Source organism: Pinus tabuliformis, chromosome 3_1, assembly GCF_031772625.1.
Source record: "Pinus tabuliformis cultivar Carrire ecotype Pingquan chromosome 3_1, CPIR1, whole genome shotgun sequence".
Taxonomy (NCBI): Eukaryota; Viridiplantae; Streptophyta; class Pinopsida; order Pinales; family Pinaceae; genus Pinus; species Pinus tabuliformis.
The window spans coordinates 628,971,942-628,995,339 of record NC_142301.1 but is presented as its reverse complement, the minus strand read 5'-3'; the positions used below and the strand labels follow the sequence as shown (position 1 = coordinate 628,995,339).

The window sequence follows — 23,398 nt, the reverse complement described above, 5'->3', positions numbered from 1 at the left end:
GGCTCAATTATAGCAATAAATTGACCTTTGTCTCAAACCCCCTCTAACACTCAACCTCTTGCTTCTCACTCAAAACCTAATCATCTCAGCTCCCTTGACTTTCCGCTCTTCTCTGGTCTGATATGGCTCCTCTGTTAACTCCTTTGATACTCTGCAATACTCATGGCTTGGCTAGCTTGGCTTTCCTTTGGCTTCTCCTCATGGCTTTGCTCCTTGGCTTCTTGCTCCTGTTTCTTCACGGATCTGCTCTGCTTCTCCTTGGCTTCATATCATCATTTAGTATCCTAGAATATTGCCATATTGACATACTCCTGTTGCTTCATGGATCTGCTCTACTTGGCTTCACATCATTGTTTACTACCCAGAATATTTCCATATTGACATCAATGACAACCTAGATTAACAAAACATACATACCTCATTTACCTTTAGGTGATCTAGGCTTCTTTCAACAACTTCCTTGATTGAAAATATCTTCAATCCCTTGATTTTCTCCATCTCTTATGTCATCATACCATCATCCCATGAATTCTAGATCGGTGAACCCTCCGATGAAGATTCCATCAGTAAGTCTTGAGGATCTTGCATATCCTTATCTAGCAGATGTTAACTTTTGATGTATGATGAGCCTTGTCCTGGATGACTTCTTCCTTTCCTTAAGTTTCCAATGAGGTTCCCAAGAGCTATATCCTTCATATTTGACTGCCATAGATTTTGTTCCATCTGTCCTTCATGTTTCCCTATGGTGATGTCACAAGCTCTTGCTTCTAATGCTTTTCCTCTTTCAACTTCCTCCACTTCTTCAGTGAAATGGACTTCTTCTCTATCTTCCTTGTTATTGCCCTTTTGTACTTAGGACAATCTTTCCTATAATGCCCATAGCATTGAATCTTAGCTATGTTCTTCTTTCCTTTCGACAAATGTCTGAATACTTTTTGCCCTCAACCTGTCTTCTTCTATCTTGCATAGAAACCACAAGTTGTTGAATGGGATAGCCTTCTTATCCTCATAGACATTTGTTACCTTGTTCATCAGTTAGTGCATTTAGAATAATGAGGATTATCTCCTTATCATCTCTCCTAGATATTTGCAGTTGAGATCTTATGAAGATATCCCTTCATCCTTTGATACCTTCAATTTGTGTAGATCAGATCTAAGTGATATGACCTTTCTTATCTCATCTTCAGAGAATAGTTCTACCAACTTATCATATATCTCTTTGATGTCTCCAATCCTACTATATAGGGATGAGGGGACCTTTGACTGATTTCATAAGAATCCCTTGAGCCCTTTGATCCCTTTCCATGTATTTAGATAATGCTTGACCTTCAGATGGTTTGGAGACTTTTCCATTGAAATGACTTCACTTTCTTCGAGGACTATGTCTATCCTCCTTTTCCATGCAAGGAAGTTCGATGACCCAACCAGCTTATAGATCTCCTTGCAAAACGAAATCATTTTACTATATTAGATTATAGAATGAAAGATACTTACTTGACAAGTGAAGATGAAATCTTCAATTTGATCACTTTGATGGTGGTTGAAGAAGATGCATTAGTGCCCCTTTTTCAATAAAAGGAGATTGCTCCTTTTATGATGACAACGCCTTTAGATCTAGCTCCCTTTGTTGATGATGATTGGTGAGGATGTTTTAATGCTTCCTCAAATGATCTTCTTCAAGGATAAGGAGGGGATCCTTGCTTCAATGAGAGGGAACTTGCCTTATAGCTTTTGAAGATGATGACAATGCCTTCTAGCCTTCAAGATACTTCGACTTTCTCAGTGGTGAATGAGTGCAGATCATAAATGCATTTATTGGATGTCTACGCTTTGTGCTACCTTGCATTGTAGATCTCTTCAACTTGATGAGGGTCTTTGTGGTATTTTGACGATGACTAGAGGATCCAACACTTTTGCTGGTGTAGACTTCTAGTTGCCTTGATTTGTAGATCTATTCGCCTTGAGTAGAAATAAGGCTTTGGCCTTGAATATTTGATTGATGATCCCAAGACTTCTTTTGAAGTAAACTTTCTTCTTTGATCTAGGGTTTGATTCTTCAATGTAGATCTTTGAACTTTCGCTTTGATATCCTTTGACTTGCTTTGATGCCATTCTTGAAATCTGATCCTTGAGTGTCTCTTTTATTAGATTCCTTTCATTAACTATCACCTTAGCTCTGATACCATGTTGAGAAATCTAGGGCATTAACATTAGGTGAATTCTCTTCCATCAGTAATTGCTTGTGAATATTTTTTCTTTTTTAAGTTAGAATCATCTTCTTAGATTATTAGTGTTCTTCTTCATCAAACAGTAACCAATGCATGGACATAAAATAGACAAGAGACATAGAATGTAGGCTATCAGCCAAGGCCAAAACCTCTCACTCTTTGAGAGGAAAACCCACACAAATTCTTCTTACAGAGATTCCAATTGACGAATACCAAGACCCTTGACTTATTAGCCACTCCAAGACCAAGACACTAATTCTCTTGATTGTCTTCTCTTCTTCTTGACCCCTCTTCCTCTTTGACTTTCTTAGCATCGAGACATTTGTACCACCGAGATCTTCTCACTATCTTCATATCGAGATCTCCTTTCTGTGAGACCTCCTTGCTTTCATCTTGCTTATGTGATGGCATCGACCTCTTTCCCTTGAGATAATGCTGATATCCTTCCTTTAAGGTAGCACCGAGACCTTAAAATGAAGTTCCACCAAATTACTGTAATACGTTATTGAATTGCAACTCCTCCATAACCATGACACCGAACTATGCTTCGCATCACTGCAGTCTTCTTGTCACTGTGCTTGGTTACCCAAATTCAGAGGGATCCAAATTCCCTTGACTATAATGACATCCGAATTTTCTCGACTATAACTATCCACCCAAAAACAAAGATCTGAACTACTCTTTGATTGTACTAGAGGTCCGAACTTATTACTGTTCTATCCATCCGAAAATCTCAGAAGTATATGTGAATTTATGACTATAGAAATGCGAAGATCCTAGCCACGTATTTATAGTAGTCTATCCCATAAATAAGCCGACCTATATTTCGAATAACATGTCTTTCATAAGGTGAGCTGACATGAGTTTATACTCTGTTTTGAGGCCAACTTCAAGAGGATGACTAGTGCTTGTCGTTGGAGGTCTTCTAGACACTTTTATAGACATTCTTCATACATGACATTGACTCTATATGACTTACATGACAAATCCTAAAGGCTCTCAAGGGGAGCCATCTAAAATAAAACCTCTTGCTCATGAAACCCATGAAGCAAGGCATTACAATAATAATTTTATTTTCTTCTTTTCATCATTTACAAAAATCAAAATTACATGTCATTATGAAACCCGAACCTAGTTACTCTTTTCAATAGTATGGAATCCTTTGTTTGGAAGGATGATGGTATGATGACATAGGAGTGCAACATGATTGAAGTACTTTCATGCAAGGAAAGGAAGCTGATGAAGGAAGTCTAGATGACCAAAAGAATAAAAGAGGTATGTATGCATGTATTTGATAGATTAAGTCATGTCATCATATAGCTACAGAAAACATGGTTGAATTCTCTATATTATGAGCGTGATGGAAAAAGAAGAATTTGTTCTTGATACATGAAGGTACACACCTTGAACTAGTTCACATATTGATAAGATGAAATCAACATAATATGTCCTCATATGAATATGAGGTGGTTGATAGGATGAAGGAACTATGTTTAAAAGTTCCTGGGTTACAATATGTGAGGAAAGGAAGAAGGATTCATGGAAAAGTTGCAACTATGGTCACATAAAATAAGGAATCAACATTCGATGACTAGAAGGATTTGATATGACATCTCCATAGAGAAGGTATGCAGACCCTGATAAGGTCTGTAAAGGAAGGAGACACTTGACATTAAAAGTCTTGGAGATGTGTTTATGCAGTTTGTTGATATTGCAAGATGCAAATGTAATGATGAAAGGCCATCTCAAAAGGTAACTTTGATTTGATGTTCATTTTTTATTTTTGAACAACATATGGATGAGTTGATATAGGGCTACCGAAAGAGAGTTGTAGCTGTCATCTACAACTAGCACTCATGTGGTTGGATGGAAGATCCTGAAAGAAAACATGACTTGGAAGAGATAACAACTATATGAAGAAAAGTCAGATGTGGACTAGAGGATCATATTTCGATAAAGAGAAGGATGACATGCCAGATGTGGTTCGTGAAGGAAAGTGATGGATGGCCGATGCTCTACGAAAGATGAAGGCTCCATAATGAAGAAGATGTAGTTCATGACATCGAAAGGAGGAACACCACAAGCCGCTGAGAGTATTATGATCTCCATGAAAGAGCTAAGAGCTGCTATTGGTAACAAGTCCCTGGTTAAGAGGGATCTTGGACAAGTTCCTAGATAAGAGGGAGCTTGGGTACATTCCTTCTATAGGAATGCGTATATCTTCCCTAGTTGAGAGGGAGAGATGGACACATTATTCTTGTCTTCATATTGTGAAGAAAGAATGGAGGATTGAGTAAGCATCTGAGATTGATTCCGATACTCTTTCAGGATGTGGTAGGGCATCCAAGATAAGAGTAGTCGAAGAGGAAATTCCTTGAGGATGTGTTATTCCAAGATAGGAAATGTCCTAAAAGGACATACCCTGTAAACACCCTGGTGGGGTATGTGCCTTGAGAGACAATGATGATGGTGTCTGTCAGTCATTGATCTAGCCAACATTGTGCTATGATCTTGTGGAGAGAATCGAGATAGAGCTGTTAGACAAGGCCTTGGTATGTGACAATGCTCTGGCTTACCAATTCGACTGTTCTTATGAGAGTTCTTTAGATTGAAAATGTCTAAGTACCTTGTATGGATTATGAATACCTCCCTAGTTAAGAGAGAGTGTTGAAATATGTAACTAGGTTCTGTCTTCATAATGGCATATGTAATCATGATTTTATGTATTTAATGTAAAGAGACAAATAAATTTATTATTGTTATTCTTGAGGGATGGGTTTCATGCTCAAGGAAAATAAAAAATTTATTTTTAGGTCAAGCACCCATTGAGTGCTTCTAGGGCTTGTTGTTGAGTCTACTAGTCAATTGAGTCATTGTCATGTATGGAAGATCCTTTTGGGCATGTTACATATTGTAAAGAAAAATTTATTTAAGTCAAATTAGAGTCAAAGACCCTCCAAGACCTTGTCATGATGCCTCAAGCAAGTACATGAAAGATCAAGTCGACCTCAAGGAAGCAATTCCTACCCTTGGAAAGCCTATATGTAAGAAGGAACTCAACCTCATTTGGACATACAACATGCAAGTTTGATCTCCTCAAGAAAGAGGATGGAAAAGGATGAAAATCTAGGATAAGAAGAAGAAAAGCAAGATCGAATTTTTGTGTGTGTCTCTCTCTTGTGTTAGGGTTTCTAAAGTTGCTGGGACAGTCGAGTTGCTGGGCAAGACGAAATGCTGGAAAGTTGCTGGGCAATTTGAAGTGCTGGAAAGTTGCTGGGCAAGTTTGTAATTGCTGGGTTGAAGTTATAGAAGAAACTGCTTGGTTGAAGTTGCAGAAGAATTTGCTGGGAGTCCAAGTTGCAGAAGAATCTACTGGGGGTTGAAGTTGCAGAAGAATCTACTTGGTGTTGAAGTTGTAGAAGAATCTGTTGGCGGGTTGAAATTGCAGAAGTTGCAAAGGTCGAAGTTGCTGGAAGTAAGGCTCATCAAGGAGGAAAGGTTTGACTTGGTCTTGGAGGGGTCTCGGTTAAGGGTCATAGTTCTTGGAATTCGTCATTTGATGTTCTATAAGAAGAGAAGAGTTCTAGCAGGTTTTTCTCTCAGGAGGAGAGGTTTTGGCCCTCGCTGATCGCTTATATTTTGCATCCTCTTGTCTCATTGTTCTTTATGGTTTGGTAGTTGTTTGATGATAAGAACATAATAGTAACAAGTGAAAGAAGAAACTAATCAAGTTAAGTTTAACTACATCACAAGCAGTTATTAAAGTAAGAAATTTTTTAATCTAGCTACCCTAGATTCTTCAACAAGTTGCATGGGTACACAAACTCTGATTGGGTTGGGAGTGCTATGGACAGAAAATCCACATTTGGATGTTGTTTCATCTTGGGATCAAGCATGATATTGTGGTACAAGAGGAAGTAACAGCCAATGGCACTTAGTTCAACAAAGGTAGAGTACATGCAAACGAATATGGCAAGTTGTTAGGTAGTATGACTTTGAAAGATGCTTGTAGGATTATTTGGTTTGGAGATGGGGCCAATAGTGATTCACTGTGACAATCAAAGTTGCATTAAGGTCTTTGAGAATCCCATGTTTCATGATCGGTCCAAGCATATCAAGTTCATATATCAGTTCATTAAAGACATAGTCCGAAGAGGTGTTGTGAGATTGTAGTATATTTCCATAGAGGAGCACGTGGCAGATATTCTCACTAAGCCTCTAGTGAAAGGGAGGTTTGTGAAGTACAGAGACAAGTTGGGGGTAGTGGAGAATCCCTTTCTTGCTAGAAGGGAGTGTTAAAGCTTGTGGTAGCTTCAGAAAGTCTTCTGTATAGGCTTGGTGTCTTAGCATGCAGGAGATGATTAGTTGCCTCTTTAGGTGCTTGCTTGATAGAGCAAATATTTTATGCCTTCTTTCCTAAGTTAGTCTAACTTAGGAAAAGTACAATAAATAAACTCAATTAATTATTGTGGGCTATTAAGTCAGTTTCTAAGGATAAATAATAAAAATATTTAAGTGACTAAGAAATGATCTCAACCGTTTATCTCCTAGATCTTCTAGAAGGGAGATTAGGGTTAGGGGTTTGGGCTTGATGAAGTTTATAAAGTGACCCTAAGAGAGAGGTGAAGACATGCAAGTGGAGAAAGCAATTTTCTCTGGAGCGAGAGGCTTAGCTGTACTATAGCACAGAGGAGGAAGAATGTAGGTGGATTCAAGAGCATTTCCAAGAGGCCAAATTGTTGGGGATTGCAGGGTCACATTGTTAGGGAGGCTGATCTGCTAAGGCCACAGAGGCTGTTCGAAGGGGATGGTGTAGGGCGAAGTTATTGGTGAGTGGTGGGCCAGAATTCTTAGGGCCAAATTCTTCTAGAGGGGATGAGTTGCAGGTTCCAATTAATGCATATTTCCCTGTAATTTCTCTGTGGGTCGAAACCCTGATTTTCCTGAGATTAATTGATGAAGGAGAATGGTTCTGGGTGTTTATTTGTTGTTATGTGTGATTGATCTCTCTGTTTTTATTTTTGTTGCATATAAATTTCTAGAAGTTAGAATACCAGTGATTTTATTTTTCAACAATTCACAATTTATTTTGATAGTAAAATAAATTTCTAGAAACAAATAATTGTTGCAAGAAAATAATTGTCGACTGTTATTAGGAGATTTAACATAAATTTTTATAGTTAACCTTGTTGTAAACTTGTTTCAATTTTGAGGCCTTTGTTCCAGGGGGACAATAGCAACTAGTAATTGGTGCACACATAAAGTTTGGAGTCAACAGATCAATCTAGGCATGACAATGAGATTTAAATCCATCTATCTAGAAGAATTATTTATACATCAGGTGGAGTCCCTATACATAAAGGAAAACACAAACGTATTTTTATTTTTGATTTTGTTTCAGGATGGCACTCTCAAAATTCTGGGAAGTTGTGAAATAGGATATTTATTGTAATATCCCATATCAGGAATATACCCCAAACACAAGCAAACTCCAACCAGAGATGGACTGGGAGGGCATTTACCAGATATGTCGCCTCTAAAAAGAGGACAAGATCCGGAGGCTACCTGGCCCTTTCCAGACTCTGTCTAAGAGTATAATAGAAACACACAAATGGTATAATAGCCGAGAATGCTCACAGAGATACAAGTAACAATGATACTATATATATCAAATAAACCATAAACAAATACACAAGAAATGTAGAGAGAATGCTAAGCCATTTTATTATACTGAGTAATAAAATGAGTACATGAGGTGATCAGGAAGATGGCACCTCGACTTGCACAAGGCAAGTGAAGAAATACACTCAGAATAGCAAAGGAATAGCCCCTCTCTGATCTGCGTCCAAGCTGTTGGGAAAACTACTGCGCTGCTGCTGCTGCTAGAAATCAAACGAGGATTTGGAACTGCTCCCCTCCTCAGAAAAAGCTGAAACTCTGGAATTGGACTCTACCCAAGAAACCTAGAAAAACCCAGAAAGCTTTCCTGGAATCGCTGACCCCCGAAAATCACCCCCTTGGGGTTCTGCACAGTTCCTCACTGCTCTGCGCTGCCACTGAATAGAACCCTCTGAAACTCAGCCCAGAACTCTGCCAAACTCCTCCAATATGCAAGATTTGATCTCTTGCTCAATCCCTCGGCTCAAATCCTTCACAAACCCTCAATCCAGACTGCTCCCAAAAAGAATTGCATCCCTCTCCTAGTGCTGCGCAATGCTCCTGAACACTGATAAAACCACTGCTGAAATGCTGAAGATACTGCTGCTGAAATGCCAACGAAAATACCTTGCCCGAGCAGGCACTCGAAGTCCCCCGGGGCTAAGGGTGAGATCTCCGAACGAAGACACTCAATGCACTAAACAGTGCTGCAAACTAGCTAAACAGCCAGCGTGCTCTAAGCCAAAACGACTATCACAAATGCACATAACCGAATGATCAAAATGAGAGGGCTCCTCTCTCTTTTATAGCTTCTGCCTCTCTCAATCCCAATGCTCACCTTCCCCTGTATGATTCCCCTTTTGCCACGTGTTCCTCCTCTCCTGCGCAGTCCCCCCATGTGTTTGCGTGGGCTCCATTTCTGTGTCCCCCTTTTGGCCCCCTTGGCTCTCCCTTTAAGTCACAACATTGTGCTACTAGGAAGTGACTTTTATTCTAAAAGTGAGTTATGTCCCCCTTTCTCACTTTTTTATTTATTTACAAAATAACTATAGAAGGCAAAGTTTGGCAAAATCGAATATTCCAATTAGCTGGGGCTAATTAGGAATATTACATTTATAAACAGAGGTATTAGAAAGGAATATATAGCTTGTATACAGATGTAATCATGTATGGACAATAATTTCCAATTTTTTAATTTATAAACTCTTTCATTATTGTTTAGTGATAAACTGTTTGATTCCTAATTCCTAAGTTATGGCGCTTACCAATGCCTAATTTAAAATAAAAAAAACACTTTTTTCAGTACAAAAATGGCATTTTTATACTTGATTCTGCCAGAAAATCTTTTGAGAAATGAGATAACTATAAATAGATGTTACATTGTTATAGGAAGGAATAAATAAAATGGCACTTTCAAAATTCTGGGAAGTTGTGAAATAAGAAATCTCTAAACAGTGATTTTAGGAAGGAATACATAGCTTGTATATAGATGTATGGGCATGAATTTTCAATTTTTCTTGCTGTGAAAGTTTTCATTATTGTTTAGTAATAAAGTCTCTAATTTCTAGTTCCTAAGTTACGGTGCCTACCATTGCCCAAGTTAAAATGAAAAAACAAATTTTTGAGTAGGAATACATAATATGTATACAGATCTATGGGTGTGAATTTTCAAAGTTTCATTTTGTAAACTCTTTCATTATTGTTTAGTAATAAAGTCTCTAATTTCTAGTTCCTAAGTTATGGTGCATACCAATCCCTAATTTAAAATGAAAAAAAGATTTTTTGAGTACAAATATGGCGTTCCTATACTAGAATCTGCCAGAAAATGAGAAATAAGATAGCTATAAATAGATATTTTAGGAAGGACTAGATAACATGCATATAGATTTATAGGCATTGAATTTTCAAATTTTCATTTTAGAAACTCTTTCTTTATTGTTTAGTAATGAAATTTTTAATTCTTAGTTTCAATTTGTGGGGCTTAACAATGCCTAATTTAAAATGAATATATATATATATATATATATATATATATATATTTTATTTTTTGTTTTTTATTTTTCTTCACTACAAAAATAGTATTCCTATACTTGAAATCTGCAAGAAAATATTTTGAGAAATATTTCTGAGAAGTTTCATCAGAGTTTTCATAGAAATTTGATAGAGAAAATGCTTCCTGTATGGAAAGAAGCCTCAAGTCAGATATTTTAGTGTTATTAATTGTATTACTTGTTATAATAGAACAATTAGCTAGGAATGCTGTTGTTTGAGTTCAGATGAATTTTATACTTGTGTGTCTCGATGATTGAAATTCTAGAACTGCTCACTTCATTATTTGTCATGAATTGGTTCAAACTTCAGTGTATGTGGTTAACATTTTTTTGTGCATGCAGGAATGGGCAGGAAAGGCAAGGGTAGTAAGGGTGATGCCAAACACACCTTGTCTTGTTGGTGAAAGTGCAGCAGGTGATTGATATATTCTAGCTGTTGACAATTTTTTTATTCTTGTAGATGTGTTTCTGTTGTAATTTTTTTTCCCAAGGAAAGCCTTGCGGGGCAATCTTGGGGTACTTTCTTGCATTTGGTGTTGATCACAATGTCTCACCCAGTAGGGATGTTGAGTGAGGCATGCAACAGGGGCAGCCTTCATAGGGATTTGACCTTGAGACTTCCCACTTGAGGCTGAAAGCATTAAACTACTTGAGCTATTCCATTGGGGTAGTTCTGCTAAGTACTTTAATATTAAAGTATATACAATATATTAGAATATATATTACAGTAATCACAATATATATTAAAGTAAATACAATATATATTAGTATTGAAACATGCAAATTTAAATTTTACAAATTATAAAGGGAAAACTTAAAAATTAATGTTAAAAGTTTAACATTGTTGAGAAATCAATAGGGCTATAGTTAGGGTGATTTCTCTTAGACTTGATAACTGCTTGTGATATATTACATTGTTCTTATCATCAAACAGTTATAAAAACATGAAAATCAATATTACACAAGATGTAGGCTGCAAGCCAAGGCCAAAACCTCTCCTTTTGGGAGGAAAACCCACAAATTTCTTCTCTTCTTATAGATTCTTCAAATGACAAATTCCAAGACCTCTAGACTAAGATCAATACCCCTCCAAGACCAAGCTAGACCTTCTTGATGATGTGCTTCTTCTATCCAAGTCAAATCTCTTCTAGCTACACAACTTGAATCCCCAACTACAAAATTTTGGCCTCTACTGCAGGTCTGAAATTTTCGGCCCCTTCAATTGTTGCTGCTTCCACACATGTGAGAGAAATTAGGGCTTCCAATGCTTCCTTTCTCCTTCGCTTGGATTGCTTCCTCTTCTAGGGTTAGTGGGTGATCTAATAGACATTTCTTCAACCAATTTTGACCTTCTTTCTACAACTTGAAAACTTCGACCTTGTAGCTGCAAAACACTAGCCTTACCTTCGCACGTGTGAGAGAGATAGAGAGAGAAACAACCCAAAACTTTTGACTTCCTTCTTCCTTCTTCCTTCACTTTCCTTCTTCTTCGTCTTTTTTGCTAGGTTGATGAGTGAATGAGTGATTCCATAGTAGGCGAATGCTCTCTTATATATAGCCTTCCAAAGAGGACAACATGCCCTAATTAGGCCGACTTCTTAGCTACCACGCTAAGTTGGTCTTGGAGGGTTATTTTTGACACTGACTAAAAAATAATTTTCTTGACTTGTTACAAAATGCCCAATGGGGTCTTTTACGTATGACTTCTTGACGCAATAATAAAAACCTAGAAGCACTCAATGGGTGCTTTGAGCTAAAATAAAATGACCTTGAGCATGAAACCCATGCTAAAAAATAATAATAATAATTTTCAGTTTACAATATACAAGAATCAAGAGTATATATGAAGACCGAACCTAGTTACACTTTTCAACACTCCCTCTTAACTAGGGAGGTATTCTTAATGGTACATGGACATTCTCATGCTGAAGAGATCTCATAAGAAGAGTCAAATTGGTAAGCCATATCATAAGCTATTGTTTCAGCTTATCTCATTGCATCTCATCATACCAACTAGCATTGTCATATAGCAAGGCCTTGACTAACAACTCTATCTCTCCACAGAATAGAGCACAATGTTGGGGAGACAATGCTCTATAGACGCCCTCATCATTGTCTCTGAAGGCACATACCCCATCCGGATGTTCACAAGGTATGTCCTTCAAGGATCATTCTTGTCTTGGATTAACACATCCTCAAGGAATCTCCTCTTCGACTACTCTTACCTATTGGTTGCCCTACCTCATCCTCAAGAGTATCGAAAACCAAATTAGGTAGATCTCTTAGCTACCAGGCTGAGTTGGTCTTGGAGGGTTCTTTTGGCCACTGACTAAAAAATAATTTTCTTTACTTGTTACAAAATGCCCAATGGGGTCTTTTACTTACGACTTCTTGACTCAATAATAAAAACCTAGAATCACTCAATGGGTACTTTGAGCTAAAATAAAATGACCTTGAGCATGAAACCCATGCTACAAAAATAATAATAATAATTTTCATTTTACAATATACAAGAATCAAGAGTATATATGAAGACCGAACCTAGTTACACTTTTCAACACTCCCTCTTAACTAGGGAGGTATTCATAATGGTACATGGACATTCTCATACTGAAGAGATCTCATAAGAAGAGTCAAATTGGTAAGCCATATCATAAGCTATTGTTTCAGCTTATCTCATTGCATCTCATCATACCAACTAGCATTGTCATATAGCAAGGCCTTGACTAAGAACTCTATCTCTCCACAGAATAGAGCACAATGTTGGGGAGACAATGCCTTATAGACGCCCTCATCATTGTCTCTGAAGGCACATACCCCATCCGGATGTTCACAAGGTATGTCCTTCAAGGATCATTCTTGTCTTGGATTAACACATCCTCAAGGAATCTCCTCTTCGACTACTCTTACCTATTGGTTGCCCTACCTCATCCTCAAGAGTATCGAAAACCAAATTAGGTCGATCTCTTAGCTACCAGGCTGAGTTGGTCTTGGAGGGTTCTTTTTGCCATTGACTAAAAAATAATTTTCTTGACTTGTTACAAAATGCCTAATGGGGTCTTTTACGTATGACTTCTTGACTCAATAGTAAAAACCTAGAAGCACTCAATGGGTGCTTTGAGCTAAAATAAAATGACCTTGAGCATGAAACCCATGCTACAAAAATAATAATAATAATTTTCATTTTACAATATACAAGAATCAAGAGTATATATGAAGACCGAACCTAGTTACACTTTTCAACACTCCCTCTTAACTAGGGAGGTATTCATAATGGTACATGGAAATTCTCATACTGAAGAGATCTCATATGAAGAGTCAAATTGGCAAGCCATATCATAAGCTATTGTTTCAACTTATCTCATTGCATCTCATCATACCAACTAGCATTGTCATATAGCAAGGCCTTGACTAACAACTCTATCTCTCCACAGAATAGAGCACAATGCTGGGGAGACAATGCCTTATAGACACCCTCATCATTGTCTCTAAAGGCACATACCCCATCCGGATGTTCACAATGTATGTCCTTCTAGGATCATTCTTGTCTTGGATTAACACATCCTCAAGGAATCTTCTCTTCGACTACCCTTACCTATTGGATGCCCTACCTCATCCTCAGAGTATCGAAAACCAAATGCTTACCCAATCCTCCATTGTTTCTTCACAAAGTGAAGACAAGAACAATATGTCTATCTCTCCCTCTCAACTAGGGAGGAGATATCAACCAATCCAAGCTTGTCTCTCAAATACACAAGCTTCTTATTAGGAAGAGATTTTATCAAAATATCAGCTACCTGCTCATCAATGGAGATATATTGTAGCTGCAATACCCCATATTGCACCAACTTTCGTATGCAATGATACTTGTTGTTTATGTGCTTCATCTTTCCATGAAATACGGGGTCTTCAGACAATCTGATGCAACTGGTGTTGTCACACTGTATAACGGTAGGGTCTATCGGTCCTTCAAACAAATCGGACAACAACTTCCTCAACCAAACAACTTCTCTACTAACTTCACATGTTGCAATACACTACTCAAAGCAATTGATTCTTGCTTTCTACTCATCCATGAGATCATAGAGGATCCCAAGCTAAAACATCCTCCAGGAGTGCTTCTTCCATTTGTCTCACGACTTTCCCAATAAGAATTTGTGTATCCTATCAAATGGATATCATTCTTTCTATCATACTTCAGGTAATAATGTATTGTCCCTCGCAGATATCTCAATATATGCTTGGTTGCTATCCAGTGGTCATGTTTGGGCTTCATCTGAAATTGACTGAAAATGTTCACTGCAAAAAAAATATTTGGACGTGTGTTCACAAGATACATCAGAGAGGCAACCAATTATATATAACTTGTAGGATCCACAAGGCTTGAATAAAACTTCTCAATCTTTTCAAATTCATGACCATGGGGGTTGTCATAGGTTTGCAGTCCATCATGCCAAATCTTTGTAGTATCTTAATCACATATTTTCCTTGACCTAGATATATTTCACCAAGTTCTTGCCAAACTTCCAACCCCAAGTAATAGTGCATCAACCCTAGATCCTTCATATCAAATTCTGCTTCCAGTTATCTCTTACATTCTTGAATACGACTTTCCACACATGTTATGAAATGATCATCCACATATAGAAGAATGATGATTGGTTCACCCTTCATTACTTTGATATATAGGTTTGGATCAACAAAACACTTTGAAAAACCCAATCTTTGTAGATACATGTCCATCCTAGCATACTAGGCCCTTGGAGCTTGGTTGAGGCCATAAAGTGCCTTCTTTCATCTGCAAATGTGAGTTTCTTTATCTTTCACTTCAAATCCCAAGGGTTGTTCAATATACACTTCTTCATCAATGGTACCATTCAGAAATGCTGTTTTGACATCCATTTGATGGATGTTCTATCCCATAGATGCTGCTAAAGAGACCATCGATCTTATAGTTGTGTATCTAGCTGTAGGTGCAAATGTGTCTTCATAGATGATGCCTTCTTGTTAAGAGAAACCCCTAGCCACAAACCTTGCTTTGTACTTGTCAATGCGTCCATCCGCTGCATGCTTAATCTTGTAGAGCCATTTGGAAGTTACCACAAATTTGTTATCCGACCTAGGATCGATTTCCAAAACTCCATTTTTTCATTATATATTCTTCATTCATAGCATCATCCAATTCTTGATGATTGACAACTTCAAAGGTGGATGGTTCTGCTTTAATTAACTTTGTCATATAGGCTGCATACTTGGAATATTTTAGGCTTCTTGCTTTCCCTGAATGCACCTTTTGTTGCAGTATGTCCTTAAACTTCTTGAAGAGTAGACTTTAACCAATTTGGTCTCTTTCGATTTTCAGGGATTATGACATGCTGCACAGGTTCACTGGGACCTTCTTCTTCATGATTGGAATCTTCTTCTTCCCTTGGAGATTCTTCAAATATAGGTAGTTCTTCATCATCATAATCAATTAGGAGATCTTTGGATTTCTTTAATGCAATTCTTTCATCAAAGTTCACATCTCTGCTAACTTCAATTTGGTGCCCTTCTTTTATGTAGATTCTATATGCCTTTGAAGAGTTACTATAGCTAACAAATATGCCCTTCAAGCTTGTAGGATCCAATTTCTTCCTTTTATCTTTTGGAATGTGAATGTATACAGAGCAACCAAATATTCAAAGATGATCTACACATGGTCTCTTCCCAGTAAACGCTTCTTCAGGAGTCATGTTGTCAAGTGATCTGTGAGGACTTCGATTTTGTATATAGACAACTGTTTTGGATGAATCACCCAATATAAATTTAGGTATATCTTAATCATGTAGCATAACTCTAAAACTTTCTTCATTTGCTCGATTCTTCTGTTCTGCTACTCCTTTTTGCTCTAGATTGTATGGGACTATCAACTCCCTCTTAATTCCAACCTCCTTACAGAAAGTTATAAGTTCCTTTGATGTGTATTCTCCACCATTATCGAATCTTAGTACCTTGATCTTTCTTTCTGTAAGATTCTCTACTTCTGCTTTGAATCCATGAAATTTTTCGAATACTTCATCCTTGGACTTGAGTAAATAGATCCAAGTCGTTCTTGAGTGGTCATCAATGAAGGTTACATAATATAAATGACCTCCAGGAGATTTTGTAGACATAACACCACATACATCAGAGTGAATGAGATCCAGGATTTCTTTAGCTCTTGAAGCACTGCTTCCAAAAGGTTTCTTTACATTTTTCCCTAACGCACATCCCTTGCAAATTCCTTCATGATCCTCCTTTAATTTTGGGCTGCCATTCACCATTGTATTTAGAGTTTTTTAGATTTTGTAATGAAGGTGTCCAAATCTTCTATGCCAAAACTCACATGGACTGGCTTCAATGTGAACCAAGGCTTGAGAGAGAGGGGCAAGTAATCTGTAGAGTCTTCCTTCACAAATCCCAATAAATTTTGCGTTGGTGATGCTAGAGCCCTTATCCCACACCATAACGTTTCCATCTATAAAAGCAATTCTATCTTCTTTATCTTCTAAGCATGAAATAGAAAGTAAATTTCTCTTCAAACCTAGAACGAATAGAATGTTGTTGAGATGTATGTTTCCTCCATCTTCGAGCTCCAACAAAGTTGATTCAATTCCTCTTATTACATAACTCTTTTTGTCTCCAAGTTGAACCAAATAAGAAGATTTTCCTCTTGATTTATCTTCAATTGTTTATGTTTACTTGTCATATGTCTAGATTCTCGTCTGTTAATTACCCAAATATTTTCATCTTCAAAAGTACCTATAAGTGCTGAGAATAATCCTTTTCCCTTGGTAAAGGAGGTCTTGATTGATGATAGGAGATCCTTAAATGCTTTGATGCCTTGCTTGATGTGTCTTGTCATCATAGAAAGCTGCTTCAATAAGAACTTCCATAACTTCTTCAAGGATGTAGTGATCTTCATTATGCCCTTTGTCAACCTTAGCTCTGATACCATGTTGAGAAATCAATAGGGCTATAGTTAGGGTGATTTCTCTTAGACTTGATAACTGCTTGTGATGTATTTTTACTTTTTCTTGATTATTGGCTTCTTCTTCTATTATTAAGTTATTCATATCTTCAAACAATTACCGAAAACATGAAGATCAATAGTACACAAGGAGACAAGATGTAGGTTGCAAGCCAGGGCCAAAACCTCTCCTTTTGAGATGAAAACCCACAAATATCTTCTATTCTTATAGATTTTTCAAATGATGAATTCCAAGACCTCTAGACCAAGATCAATACCCTTCCAATACCAAGTCAAACCTTCTTGATGATGTGCTTCTTCTATCCAAGTCAAACCAAGCCAAATCTCTTCCAGTTGCACAACTTCGACTCCCAGCTACAAAATTTTGGCCTCTACTGTAGGTATGGAATTTTTGGCCCTTGCAACAGTTGTTGTTTCCACAGGTGTGAGAGAAATTAAGGCTTCCAATGCTTCATTTCTCCTTCGCTTTGATTGCTTCTTCTTCTAGGGCTAGTAGGTGACCTAATAGACCTTTCTTTAACCAATTTCGACCTTCTTTCTGCAACCTGAAAACTTTGACCTTGTAGCTGCAAAACCCTACCCTTACCTTCGCATGTGTGAGAGAGATAGAGAGAGAAACAACCCAAAATTTTCGACTTCCTTGTTCCTTTCCTTCATTTGCCTTCTTCTTCATCTTCTTCACTAGGTTGATGAGTGAATGAGTGCATCCATAGTAGGTCGAATGCTCTCTTATATATAACCTTCCAAGGAGGAAGACATGCCCTAATTAGGCTAACTTCTTAGTTGCCAGGCCGACTTGGTCTGCCCAATGGGGTCTTTTACATATAACAATGACTTTGACTTCTTGACTCAATAGCAAAAACCTAGAAGCACTCAATGGGTGCTTTGACCTAAAATAAAATGACCTTAAATATGAAACCCATGCTACAAAAATAATAATAATAATAATTTTCATTTTACAATATACAAGAATCAAGAGCACATATGAAGACCGAATCTGGTTACACTTTTTCGACAAACATAACTTTAAAAAAGATAAAAAGAAAACTTTGAATGTTATAACTTTTATTTGACTACAACATTTAAAATTAGTGGGTTGAACCATTCTAGTAAAGTTGTTGCTCCAAGCTTGGTAGTGGCTCCTATAGCATTTCATTGTTGCTATATGGATCGACCTCTACCTCGGTAGCGAAGGGCATTTTTTATTCCTTATAACACAACATGGATATTGTTGTATCCTATTGTAACGTTCTATGTCATGGTTGTATCAAGATCAAATTTGTACCATATGGGATATGCCATATATTGAGGCTTGGGGTCGATGTCACAACTGTCCAACAAATGAAGCTTATCATGTTTAGCACAAACCCAACTTGGGTGATGTTAATTTTTCATCAAGAATTATTCTATGTTGCAACTATTATTTCATCAATTTCCAACAGCATCCAAAATACAATTTCCACTTCTTCAAATAACCAATAACAATAGATCAATAGTAGATAGAACAATTATACAATTTACACAATGAAAGACAACTAAGAGACAAGAGTGAGAGAGTCAACAAAAGTCAACTCTTGTGCAAATCTGTCCAAGTCAACAACAGTCAACAACAACAATGTGTGCCCTAACCAGTCAACAAAATAGTACTCCAAGAGCCTTTAACCTTCTTTGATGATCAACCAGGAGTCAAAACAGGTCAAATATGAGTAGTCAAACTTGGTCAAAACAGTGATGTAGCCTGCGGTTAAAGTCTGCAATAGGTCTGCGGTCAAAGTGCTCAGATTTCTTCAGTTTTTGTGCCAAAGAATGTGGCCTGCCCAAACGGAGATACCCTCAAAAGATCGAATCAAAATTTTGCCTAGAAAGTCAAAGTTAACACTGGTCAACACATTTTTTGTTCCTTATAACACAACTAGGATATGGTTGTATCCTATTGTAACGTTCCGTGTCATGGTTGTATCAGGATCAAATTGTACCATATGGGATATGCCATATCTTGAGGCTTAGGGTCGATGTATCTGATGTCACAACTGTCCAACAAATGAAGCTTCTCATGTTTAGCTCAAACCCAACTTGGATGATGTTAATTTTTCATCAAGAGTTATTCTATGTTGCAACTATTACTTCATCAATTTCCAATAGCATCCAAAATACAATTTCCACTTCTTCAAATAACCAATAACAGTATATGAATATTAGATAGAACAATTATACAATTTGCACAATGAAAGACAACTGAGAGACAAGAGAGAGAGAGAGAGTCAACAAAATTCAACTCTTGTGCAAATCTGTCCAAGTCAACAACAGTCAAAATATGAGCAGTCAACCAGGAGTCAAAACATGCCAAATATAAGCAGTCAAACTTGGTCAAAACAGTGATGTAGCTTGTGGTCAAAGTTTGCAATCGGTCTGTGGTCAAAGTGCTCAGACTTCTTCAGTTTTTGTGCTAAAGAATGCGGCCTGCCCAAATGGAGATGCCCTCAAAAGATCGAATCAAAATTTTGCCTAGAAAGTCAAAGTTAACATTGTTCAACACTTGTCAAAGTTGTAGTCTGTTTCAGATTTTGACCACCTGTGATTTTCGTCCTCTTTCTCTTGCGCACATGTGAGAGAAGCCTGTAATCCTTGAGCTGTACGAACCAATCAAATGAGGAGAGAGAAGAATGTTTTTGTTGATGAGGTGCCAAATGAAGATGACTTGACTTGTATTTATATGAGTTGGAGGGGTGGTCATTTTGCTTTTAGGCCGACCTGAACAAATGTCATATTGTGGGCTTCACTTCAAAAATATATATTTCCTTGTCCAAATCGAGTGCTTCAAAAGTCAATTTTGGTCCTCTCAGAAAGAGGAATTCAATGCAATGGTTGGAATTTGTCACTGAACTGCCAAATTAACACTGCCTCTCAGCTAGGGAAAAATTCCAACTGTACCATGTGATCATCATAAGTATCTCAACATCATGTCATGTGCATCCCTTCTCATCTTTGCTTGTCTTTGCTCATCTCATGCTGAACACTCTCGAATCTAAAGAAGAAGAATAACTGCAGGGGAGCCCTAGCTACCACCCTGACTGCATCGCCATCGGGGAGACTCAGCTACCACATAGAATCATCATCATCATCGGGGAGCCATGGCTACGACACAGAATCATCATCATCGGGGAGCCATGGCTACCACCCGAAATTAAAGACAATGGGCGAGATCAACCTACCCTAATGCATAGGGATCACACTCTATCCCAAAGTCCCTGACAATAGGTGAGATCAACTTACTGGAGGTAATGATCACACTCTACCTTATTGTCCCCGATCATCCACCTTAAACCTAGAGAGTCAGATGGTAGAATACATGCATTCACTAACTTGGGCAAGATCCACCTATTGCAAAGGGTGGGCATCACACTATCCCAAGTCCCTCATCCCATTGGCTAGATGGGGAGGTTATCCCACAGAGTGGGTAGGACGCTAACTGGTGCATACTCTAACTAGGGGAGATCCCAGGTCTCAACATCCTATAGGCTATCGGTAAGAGGTTTCTTATCCCCGGGAGCTCATTAGCTCCATTACTCACCCTGGGAGCTCAACTAAGGGGGAAGAGCACTGCTCAGTCAGGTTCCTTATTTGAAAGGGTCATCTCAACCAATCCAAGCTTCTCTTTGAAGACCAAAAACTTCCCTTTCGACAAAGCCTTGGTGAGGATATCGACTATCTATTCATCTATCGAAATGTGGAGTCTTATAGATCCTCTTTGCACCATGTCTCAGATGTAATGATATTTGATCTCAATATGCTTGGACTTGTCATGGAACACGAGATTCTCTAACAAACAAATCCCAGTTTTGTTGTCGTAATAGATGACTGCCGTGTCCAGATCCTGCTCAAATAGCTCGCCAAAGAGCTTCCTCAACCAAATTGCTTCATAACTTGCTAGGCTGACTGCAATATACTTGGCCTTAGCTGTTCTAAGGGCTACAGACTTCTGCTTCCTGCTCATCCACAATATCATGGTGGATCCCAGACTAAAACAACATCCAAAAGTACTCTTCCTGTCGACAACATTGCCAACCCAATCTCCATCTATATATCCATTATTCTAACATCTCCAATGACATATCCTAGTCCAAGGTTAATAGTCCCATGTATATATCTCAATACATGCTTGGTAGCGACCCAATGTACATGGTGAGGCTCGGTCATAAACTGGCTCAAAGTGTTAACTGTGAAGCATATGTCAGGATGAGTGTTCACGAGGAACATCAGAGCACCAACCAATTGTTTATACTGAGACGGATTTGCTAGGTCGATTTCGACAACTTCTCTACATAGCTTCTTGAAATTCATCTCCATAGGTGTAGGCAAGGACTTGCATTCATCTGTATCAAATCTCTCTAGCAGTTTCACAACATATTTCCCTTGTGAAAGGAAAATATCGCCCGATCTTTGCCATCCCAAGAAATGGTGCATCAAACTAAGGTCTTTTATCTCGAATTCTGAAGCCAACTCCCTCTTACATTCAAGAATGAGAGGGTCCACACCTGTCAAGAATAAGTCATCAACATATAATACCAAAATGAGAGGCATAACTTGAACTATTTTGAAGTACAAGTTTGGATCAACACTGCTCCTTGTGAATCCCATCTTCATCAAGTAACTATCAATGTGGGCATCCTAGACGCGAGGGGCTTGCTTCAATCCATAGAGGGATTTATTTAATTGGCACACACGGGTCTTTCGGTCATGAGTTTCAAATCCAGGAGGTTGTTCAACATATACTTCTTCTTGAAGCAAACCATGCAAGAAGGCAGTCTTTACATCCATCTGATGAAGAGTCCATCCTTGACTAGTTGCAAGTGCAACAATGGATTGAATGGTGGTGTAGCAAGCAACTGGAGCAAATATATCATCATAATCTTCTCCCTCTTTCTAAGAGAACCCTCAGGCTAACGAATCTTGTCTTGTATTTTTCGATGCTTCCATCAACCCCATGCTTGATCTTATAGAGCCATTTTGAAGTCACCACAGATTTCCCCTTTGGTCTCGGCATAACATCCCATACGCCGTTCTTCATAATTGACTCGTATTCTTCGGCCATAACATCCTTCTAGACTTGTTCTTTCACGACTTCTTCAAATGTAGGAGGCTCAACTTGAATAATTTTGCTCATTGCTACCACATATGCCTGGTACCTACACGACTTCTTGCTCTCTAAAGGTCCCTCTACCAGGAATGTGCCAAAGTGGCCTCTTCTTGGCAAGAGGGTCACATGGAGGAGGATTATAAGGGGGTCCATGGGCTCCATGGGATCATTAGCAATGTCTCTCTCGGATTCAGGCACAAACAAACCTTCAAGAATATCCATATCACTCTTCTTTTCAGGAGGAGGAGGCAGTGGAGGGTCCCTAGCTTTTCCAAGGGCCACATCTTCATCAAATGTTACATATCTCTGCTAATTTCAACTTTCCTTTGTCCAGGAATATATGTTCTAAATGCTTTAGAATCTTCACAATATCCAACAAACGTACCTTTTCTTCTAGTAGCTTCCAACTTGTTTCTTTTGTCCTTCGGCAAATGGAAATATATTGGGAAACCAAATATACGGAGGTGACAATGCGGGCTTGACACCTGTGAATACTTCTTCGGGATTCTTGTTGTCCAATGCTTGATGAGGCACCCTGTTTTGAACATATACTGCTATATTTGTTGCTTCTCCCCAAAGGAACTTCGACAACTTTTGATCATGGAGCATGGCTCAGACAACTTCTATAATAGATTGGTTCTTTCTCTCAGCTGCTCCATTTTGTTTGGGATTACAGGGCACAATTGTCTTCTTCTTGATACCTTCTTTCCTGTAAAAGTCTATAAATTCATTTGAAATGTATTCCCCACCATTATCAGACCTGAAGATCTTAATTTTCTTCCCTATTTGATTTTCAACCAAAGCCTTGAAGTCCTTGAATATGTCGAAGGCCTCGTCCTTATGCTTCAAGTAATATATCCATGTCTTTCTTGAGAAATCATCAATGAAGGTAATGTAGTAGAGATGGCCTCCAAGTGAATGTACATGCATCAGACCACATATATCAGAATGAATGAGATGGAGGATGTCTTTCGTCTTGTTGTCGCTAGAGGGGAATGGTCCCCTTGTCTTCTTTCCATTGGCACACCCTAGACATACTTCATCATGTTGAGCTTGGACATCAAGAATCCCAGAGACCAACTTCTTCAATTTCGAAAGTGCTGCATAGTGTAGATAGGCCAATATTCGGTGCTGTTACCGCTCAAACTAGCAGGGATCCTAGGAGGGGGTGCTATAGAGCAACTATTAGGTCAAGTGGCAACAATGGGGCGATATCACATTGTCACATTAGCTAAAGCTCCCTACTCTTTACTGACTTTCACCAATGGGAGGAGTCCCAGTATGAGAGGAATCACCAAGATAGATGGATCATTAA

At 38.2% G+C, this 23,398-nt stretch overlaps 1 protein-coding gene across 2 annotated transcripts in view; it reads left to right on the top strand.

Annotated features, from left to right (window-relative positions):
* The window catches only part of P5CR (pyrroline-5- carboxylate (P5C) reductase), a 232,997-nt gene that overhangs the window by 99,988 nt on the left and 109,611 nt on the right, over positions 1–23,398 (top strand). For both annotated transcript variants that reach the window (XM_089411683.1, XM_089411684.1), the window contains exon 5: positions 10,280–10,352. In XM_089411683.1, the coding sequence (XP_089267809.1) occupies positions 10,280–10,352 (73 nt within the window). The remainder of the gene's footprint in view (positions 1–10,279; positions 10,353–23,398) is intronic.